The sequence below is a fragment of the Chinchilla lanigera genome, unplaced genomic scaffold, assembly GCF_000276665.1.
Source record: "Chinchilla lanigera isolate Chin_1 unplaced genomic scaffold, ChiLan1.0 scaffold00023, whole genome shotgun sequence".
NCBI classification, from domain to species: Eukaryota; Metazoa; Chordata; class Mammalia; order Rodentia; family Chinchillidae; genus Chinchilla; species Chinchilla lanigera.
The window spans coordinates 734,286-743,232 of record NW_004955424.1 but is presented as its reverse complement, the minus strand read 5'-3'; the positions used below and the strand labels follow the sequence as shown (position 1 = coordinate 743,232).

The following is an 8,947-nucleotide window of genomic DNA, read 5'->3' as shown; positions in this document are numbered from 1 at the left end:
GGGTGCTCACTCAGCCGATGGCCTTGGCTACCTCATCGGGGCAAAGGAGAGGTCAGCCAGCCATGCTGAAGGCAGTGGGCGGGGCAGCTCCATCCCCCAGGCCTTGGGCTCCAGGGCACAGTGACACCTAGGGCCTGACCTCTGCTCCTCCCATGACACACCGCACAGTCCAGTGTCGCCAGCAGCACCAAGCAGCCATCTTCCCTTCTCCCCACATGACTGGGCACTGGGCTCAGCAAACTCTCTTCACCTCTTCCGAATGCTCTTTATTTCTGCCTCTGCAGATATAGTGCTAGGGACTGGGACAAATTTCAGGCCTCCTTGCTATGCCCATGGGAATGGGCAGCCATCTTGGCTTCTACCACAGGCCTTCTCCAAGTGTCCATGGAGGGGACTTTTCACCCTTGGCAGTATCTTCTGGTCCTGCCTGTTTTCTGTGCTTGCTCTTCCTGGATGGCTCAGGCTTGGAGAGGAGACCACAACAGGAATAATGGGTGTTCTGGGAGGACCCTTCAGACCAAAGCAATGCTTGTGCAGTGTTCTGAATTCTGACACCTCTGCCACCCACCGTTGGCTTGGAGAATTGAGGTTTCACTGCTTTTGTTTCAGCATTTGTCCTGGGCACCACTCTGGCATTCCATACTCTTTTCTAGATCACACAGCGTAAACTGAAGTCTGACAGAAGGTGTTCTGACGTTTTCCTTCTGTCTTCTGTGCTCCTCTCCTCTGTTAGCATCGAGTGCTGGCAGCACAGGGACCAGAGCATTTTGGTCGTCACCAGCAACACCTGTGCAGAGGAACAAACTCACTAGCAAGGGCCTCGCTGTCCACAGACTGTTCCTCACAGCCCTCTCTGTTCCTTGCAGGCACTGGTTAACATGGAAGGTGACAACAAGCTGGTGACAACATTTAAGAATGTCAAGTCTGTGACTGAACTCAACGGGGACACACTGACCAGCGTAAGTTGGCACTCTGAGTTTATGACTCTGGGTGCTGAGGGAGGAGGAGGAGGTGAAGGGTGAGGAGCAGCTGCGCTCCTCACCCGATGCCTCGCTTTCCCCCCTGAGCTCCAAATTCTCCGCCTTTCTGTATCTTCTACCACTTCACTGAGGGTCCTTATGGAGCAGGTGGTTTACACAGCATCTCTAAGCTTCCCAACAGCAGCTTCCTAAAGGGGAAACTGAGGCAACAAAGAGCCATGGAATGGCAGAGCCAGGTTCCTCTGACAATGGGTCTCTCAGGGCTGCCATCCACAGCTCTTCCCAGGGGCCGCGACTCTGACTCACACCACAGAACTTGTGGGTTTGTGTGCTTAGATGTGGTCTAAACTCAATGAATGTTTACATTTTTGAAGAATGTAGTACAGTAGGACACGTTGCCATAGTGCTCCCTTGAATACGCCACCTCCCTTCAGACAGACCTCCATGCTTAGCTGTTGGACACACCCTATCCCAGGTTCGGAGCGAACCTGCAGTGTGTCTCCAGCAGCTCTGCCCCTCTGGCTCCTCCTTCCCTCAGTGTGGCTTAGAGAGTGGCAGAAGGTTTGGGGAACCCCAGAACACTGTAGTCACCAGGTTCAAGTGGGAACATCCCTCAGCCAGGGACAGTGTGAGCATCAACCATGAGTGCACAGTCCTGCACCCACACCGGCACCTTCACAGCAGGACAGGGGGCAGGAGATGAGTTGTCCAGGATGAGACTTGGCCAACATCCTTTGGTAGCTCCATCTTGCCTCATCCTCCAGTCTCCTGCGAGGGAGGCAGGTCATAGGTGTCAACAGTCAGGTTGACCTATCCAAGGTCATCCAGCTGACAAGTGATAGAACCAGGGCTCCCGTCTACTCTGAGCAGCCACTCCATTGCTGCTGGAGCTAAGGGGCGCCTTTGTCACGCTGACCACAGGCTATATCAGTGCGGCTGTCTGGTTCAAGAGAACCAACATGGTGGAGGGAGCATCCCCTGGGGACCCCAAAGCTGATGTGCCAGTGTTTTCACCTACTTCATTCACAGCAATAGGAGGAAAATCGGGCAGTGCCCATGACGTCGCAGGCTTCTTGCCTGCTATTCCATGCCCGTGTGTCCTTGGTGCCCAACATGGTATTGACACATAGTAGATGTACTATAAAACTTTGCAAAGCTGGATTGCATTGGGCAAGTCTGGGTGATCTTCTTATCCATTTGTGTAAAAAGAAGTCAGCAAACGGCAGCACAGCTGTGCCCTGGCCAAACTGAAGTGACGTAGAATTGATATAGGATTTCGTGGAAAGTTTCTAACCTTTCTCTGGTCCTATGGAAAATAAAGAAATTGCTGAGTTGTTTCATGTTTTTCCATATCTACAGTTATTTTGGGGGTATTATTATTAATTAATATTAATAAGAAACTAATTATTAATTTAATCTATTATTATTAATTAATTAAATTTATTATTAAGTATTAATAACAAATTAATTATTTATTTTTACTATTTCACATCAGGTGAACATTTCATAATTTATTTTCTGACTTTTAGACCATGACAGTGGGTGACATCGTCTTCAAGAGAATCAGCAAAAGAATTTAGAGAAGTGTGCATTTCATATTTTCCTATTGTGGAAAATTAATATAATAAAGTTCATTTTAAAAAAGTTCTTTTGTGATGAATTGTCACTGATGATGCTGTTGGTATCAGTGAACTCTGATCCTGTATGACACTCTCTATGACACTTCCCAGTTAACAGACTTTGGTAACTTGCACATGCTCCTCTACCATATCAGATCTGAGGGCAATTTCACCCTGATCACAGAACCCTTGCTGCCCCCGGGAATAGAAGGCCGAGTATGGCTGGGTCTGGAGGGCGGCCTGGCCTGCCCTTCCCAGGCAGCTGCGTGGATCAGGAGCTGCAACACAGGGTGTGCAGTGGGCTGGGTTGGCAGTGGTTCCCCACAAGGACTGGGGCAGCAAACCTGGGCAGGCAAGGGAGGGCTGTGCCCATGAGCACAACCACGGGAACAGCTCCTCCTGCTGTGGGAGGGCTGAGTGAGGGGCTGAGAGAGGCAGCCGGGTCTGGACAGAAGCAGCTTGGCTGGAAGCTCCCTCAACCCTAAGGGCAGACACAGGTGTGGGAGGAGAGAAAGTCCCTCGACACTACTTCATGTCACACTGGTAGGTGCTGAACTGTACCCTTCAACAATGCCAGCCTCGAAGCCCTACACCCTAGTAGCTCAGAACATGACCTGATTCAGAAATAAGGTCAGATGGCCACTGTGACTGGTGAAGTTAACAGGAAGTCACAGTGGAGCAGGGTCGGCCCCTAATTCAATCTGCTGTTCTCCTTATAGAAAGGGGAAACCCGGGCACAGAGACTGCACGTGGTGACTGTCCTGTGAAGACTGGAGTCAGGCTGCCACAGACTGAGCAATTCCTCAAAAGTAGGAGAGAGGCTGGGACAGGTTCTTCTCCAGTTCCTTCAGAGAATGCTGAGCCCTGCTCACTCCTTGCTCCAGGCCTGAGCCTCCAGAATTGTGAAATAAGACATTTCTCATGTTTGGGCCACACAGTCCATGGGACACGCAGCCCTGAAATCTAATCCGGTACATTGACCGACCCCTTGTTCAGAGTCCTGCCCTCTCTGCCATCCCACCTACAGAAGGTCTTTCAGTGGCCACAACTGTACCTGGTCCACAGCCATCCTCAATAATGGGCTGGATCCTTCACATTGGAGTGGAAACTTGAAACCTCATTACTTGCAGCTTGATTGCATCATGGGCCGCCTCCCTGGCCCCCTCACCTGCAAACCCGCTCCCCTCCCAGTGGACTCACCTTGGTCACACACCTTTCCTGACCTTCCTAGCTCCTTGTCTACAATTGAATCACACTGCTAATCCTCTCACCCACATATGTACCCACATCAGGAGTTGGGAAACTTTTCTGTAAGTTTCCAGAGAGGAAATATAATCCAGCTTTCTGGCCCATTTGGACTCTGTCCCAGCACTCAGTTCTGCCACTGTAGCTCAAAGTAGTCAAGGACAGTGTACAAATGGGTGTGGTTGTGTTCTGGTACATGTTTATGTATGGGCATTGTTATGGCTTACACCTAGACGCCTCCGTAAGCTCCTGGGATCCTAGGTGTGACCTTTGGAAGGTGACTGGATTATAGGATATTATAGCTGACTTGATTTAGTAGGTAGGGCCTGGTCAGAAAGGTGAGTCACTGCGGGCATGATCCAGAAGGTTTTATCTCCCTTCCCAGCAGCAAGCCTAGAGCAACTTTTCCTCTCCCTCGCCCCTCTGCCATGCTCGCCTGCCTTAGAACCAGCTGACTCTGCACCGAAACCTCTGCAGACTGTGAACCAAAATAAACTTCTCCCCACTTAAGTTGCAAGTATCAGGTTTTGTGCCCCAGGATGAAGAAACTGACTATTAGAGACACTGAAATTTTTTTCATAGAATGTTTCTATGTCATGAGATAGTACCGTTGTTCTGGTTATTTTCTTAGCTGATATATTACAAACCCTGGAAAGTGGCGCAGTCTGGATCATAGGTTCTAGTATGCAAACCCCTGCAATCCTAGCCTGTCTTGCTTTAGTCTGTAACACACTTTCTAGTAAAGCTAAACAATATCTGAGTCTCCTTGCTGTTCGAATGCCCTCTTCTAAGAATTCTTCTCAGTTAGGCGAGCATAAATGTCTCTCTCCTCTCCGGAAGTTCATCTTTGCCAGTTCTCAGGAATAGAGCTCCTTCTACTTTTTACATAGTTTTCTGCGTTCCTGGAGAAAACTCTCCAGGAGTTTTCTGTCTCCCAGCTCTCTGTCTCCCAGCTACAGTGGAATTGTTGGGGAAAAAGAGATCAATTACTTGGGGAACTAATGTAGACTGAAAGGAAAACTTAGAGCTGGGGCAAAAATCAATGGCACACGACAATATACCATTCACAAAAACCATTCCAGATGAAGTAAACTGATAAATATGAAATGTTAGATACCACAGTAGGGAAAGAACATCAAATATAGAAGACTTTCTTGGGGCTGGGGATTTAGCTCAGCGGCAAAAGCGCCTGCCTGGCAAGTGCAAGGTTGTGAGTTCGGTTCCCGGTACCGGAGAAAAACCAAAACAAAAAAAAAAAAAGAAGAAGAAGAAAAAAAATAGAAGACTTTCTTATATAAGATGCAAATTCCATGAAGAAAAAGATGAATAAGTTTGAATAGTTCAAAAAAATTTTTTATGAAAAATATAATGTAGGGGCCACAGATATAGCACAAGATCCTGAGTTTCATTTCTGGTACAAAAAAAAAAAAAAAAGAAAAAAAAAAGAAAAATATAATGTAAAGGCAGAAGGTGTAGCTCATGGGTAGAGTCCTTGCCTAGTGTGTGGAAAGCCCTTGTTCTATCCCTAACACCAAAAGAGAAATAGAAACAGAAGACACTGTAAATGAATTTTTTGTTTTTTTACAGAAAGGCACCATAGGGGAGAAAATACTTGTGACTTATATAAAAAGGTTAATAGAATATAAAAATCACTCCTAAGTCAGTAAGAACCCCAAGAATTTAGTGAAAGATGGGTTAAGGGCACTGCTAAGCAACTCACAATATGAGGTATGTTTATTTATATAGTAGTAAAAAATGAAGCCAGTAACACGAGATGTCCGAAGTAAAATTCTACTAGTAAACAGTAATATGTTAATCACGTCCAAAGTTTACAAGGACATGGTGACTAGCTCCACCTTCAGGGGTGGAGATGTAAACTGGTGAAGCCCAGAGGGATGCAGCGCCACCTGGCGGCTTTCCTTAACATTATCTATGTGAAGTCCCTAACACCTAGCAGTGCTGCCACTGCATAGCTCCCCTGAGAAGTGTTTGTGCGCATGCACAAAGAGAAAAGTAAAGGGTGTGGTAATCTGGAGCTGGAACCAAATATTCATTGGTAAAATGTTGGTATAGCCATGCTCTGAAGGAATCTGCAATACACTAAATGTACACTGTAAGTAGATCTAAACGTGCTGACGTAGAAGTACCTCTAAGCTAAGCTGTTAGAAAAGCAGTACAATAGCTTCATGTGTGGTTTTTGGGAGGATCCCATGAAGTGACTCAAGCCAAATGCCATCCAGATAAAACCTGTCACTGCTGACGTTCTCACATTCCTCAGAGAAGGTCGTTGGCGGTGATATTCGGAGTCTTCACAGAAACTCTGTCGCCCCCAAAGAAATTAACCTCAGAGCGCAGAGGCAGAGGAACAGGAGATGAGGGTTGCTTGTCCACTGAGCTAATAAACCGTGGGACTGAGGCTGTGTGACTCAAGCCGCAGGAGGAGCAAAGAGAGCAAAGTCTCAATGAAGCCTCCAGGGAGCTATCTGCCTAGATCCCCAGACCCCCACTAACCAGTTCTTCCCCTGGGAACAGCTCTGGGAGGGAGTGTTGTAGCTTTTGCCTGAGAAGGGGATTTATTTTAGACGGGGCATTTGGATTTGTGTAGGTGCCCAGAGAACTTTGGGCAGGAAGCCTGCTTTACATAAACTGAAAACAGCTGTGGGTGGGATCAGATATTTTTCTCTTGATCTCTCCCCCTCCTCTGAGCCTGTCCTGTGGGCATCTCACCAACAGGGAGCGCTCTTTCCAGTAAAAGAGCACTGATTGGTAATGGAGGATTCTGGTGTCTATAATCACAGCGAAATATGTTCTCATATATATTTTTTTAAAAACCGGAGGTGATGGGGATCAGAGGTGGAGGAGGGAGTCTACCTTGGTTACACTTGATAGTCAGAACCCCCCTCCTTTAATGCATGGTGAGCATCCCATAGTTTTGTGGCATTTCTTACCAGGAAAACTTCAGGAGAAGTTTGAAAACATCCAGGGATAATTACTCTCCAAGGAGTGAGAGGAAGATGGGGTTTGGAAAGACAGGAGGGAGAGAAGGGACTGAGTCTCCACCGTGAATTTCCCTTACCTCTGGCGATGAGCTTGGACTTGATTAGTGAGAATGGATTGTCACAGTTTAAATAGGAAGTATCCCTAAAGAGTGATGTCATGTATTGCGGGCTTGATCGAGAGTGCAGGAGTGTTTAGAAACAGGGTCTAGAGAGGCATCCGGATCATAAGTGTGCTCATCACATCAATGCGTTCATCCGCTGATGAGTTAGTTCCCAGCTGAATGGGCTGTTAGGAGGTTGGGGCCCATGTGGAGGCTATGCCTGGTCCCCAGCCCCTTCCTCCCTAGCTCTTCCCCTGATCTCTCCTGTCCAGAGGACGTGATTAGAGCAGATTTCCCCTGCCATGCCCTTCAGCCATGCTATTTTAGCCTTGGAGCCAGACAATCATGGAGTGAAACCTCTGCAACCATGAGCCAAAATACATGTTTCCTATTTTAAATTGACTCATGTCAGGTATTTTGTGTCAGTGAAGGAAAGCTGACCAATATATGGATGAAATAATCAGCCCAAAGTCGTACAGCTAATATTAGGAGTGCTGGGATAAAGGTAAACTTAGTCTAGCTTAGTGTCTATGCTCTTTAAAACTACACTGACACATCTCACTAAAATCTAAAGCAATAGATACTTCTTGCTTTGGTATTTAAGCATATGTTAACTGAAATTAAATTAAATTTAAAATTTCAATTTATCAGCCATATTCAAGTGCTTAGTAATTACACCAAGCTAGTGACAACTGTACTGAAAGGCAAAGTCACATTCACTTCCATTATCACAGAAAGTTCTTTGAGACAGCACTGTTCTAAAAGGATTGTAGGAAAGAAAGAAACTGCCTCTGTTTGCTTGGAAACATAAAGGGATTAATGGCCTTTGCTGACTGCTTTAACATTAAAAATCTTGAGTAGAATTTCCCATCTCCTTTGCTCTGAGATAAACAAATTCATTCATTCATTTATTCATTTAACACCTTTATTAAGCATCTACTGTGTTCCAGGACCTATGTTAGATTCTGGAAATAGGCAGATGAATAAAGAGACAAAGAGCCTGTCCTCAGGAGCTCACAGTCTGGTAGAAGAGGCGGTGTTTAAAGTCCCATTTGGACATGCTGAGTTTGATGTTCTTGGAGGAGATCCAAGAGGACGTGCAAGGTCAGAGAATGCAGATATGAAACAGAATGCAGAAGTTATTAACCTCAAGGTGGCAATTAAACAAAGAGCCTGCCTCAGCTCATGCAGGGAATACATGCAAAAGAGAATGGAGTAACACCAGAGCCAACTCAGGAAATGCCAGCCTATCATGGACAGAGCCAGCCCAGGACATGCCAACCCATCAGGAGCAGGTGGAAAGACTGGCCAAGTGGAGGAGCTTGAGAAACCACATCAGATGATATCCCAAGGGTGCGGGGTCGCAGAAATAAAGATCAGGGAGTGTTATTCATGGAGAGAGCCCGAGTAATGCAAGGACTAAGAAGTACCCTGGAGAGCTGATCTTTGCAAGAGTCTTTTAATGGGAAGAGCAGGAATGGAGGCCAGTCTGACATGAGTTCAGCAGGAAATGAAAATTGAGGACAGGGCTGGGGATTTAGCTCAGAGGCAAAGCGCTTGCCTGGCAAGCACAAGGTCGTGAGTTCGGTTCCCGGTACTGGAGAAAAAAAAAAAAAAAAAAAAAAAAAAAAACGAAAATTGAGGACAAGTGGATGATGACTGTACACCCGAAAGAATACTCATCCATGAAGATTATGGTCCAGGAGTCCTCTGCATGTTTGTAGACTGCACTGAAGCAGGTTGGTGGTGGGGAAATGCCAAGGTTCAGGGATGCAGAAGGAATAATAATGAGCAGAGTTTTGAGGACGCAGGAAGACAAGGGGTCCAGGGCACAGGGGCAGAGTTTAGCTTTGGTGGGAGAGGAGGGCTCCTGTTTAGGGTCTGAGAGGGAAGGGAGGAAGGAGGAGCACAGGCACAGAGCATGATTCACTGAAGACAACAAATTTACAATGATGAGGTGGGGAAAGAGGATCATGGACATGGGAGAAAGGCCAGTGAATAAA

The 8,947-nt window shown here is 46.6% G+C and overlaps 1 protein-coding gene across 1 annotated transcript in view; it reads left to right on the top strand.

Moving 5' to 3' along the window:
• The window catches only part of LOC102017358 (fatty acid-binding protein, liver-like), a 7,199-nt gene extending 4,602 nt beyond the window's left edge, over nucleotides 1-2,597 (top strand). The window contains exons 3-4 of the mRNA XM_013514585.1: nucleotides 867-959; nucleotides 2,510-2,597. Coding sequence (XP_013370039.1) covers nucleotides 867-959; nucleotides 2,510-2,560 — 144 coding nt within the window. The 3' untranslated portion in view covers nucleotides 2,561-2,597. The remainder of the gene's footprint in view (nucleotides 1-866; nucleotides 960-2,509) is intronic.
• The last annotated feature ends 6,350 nt before the right edge of the window (nucleotides 2,598-8,947 follow it).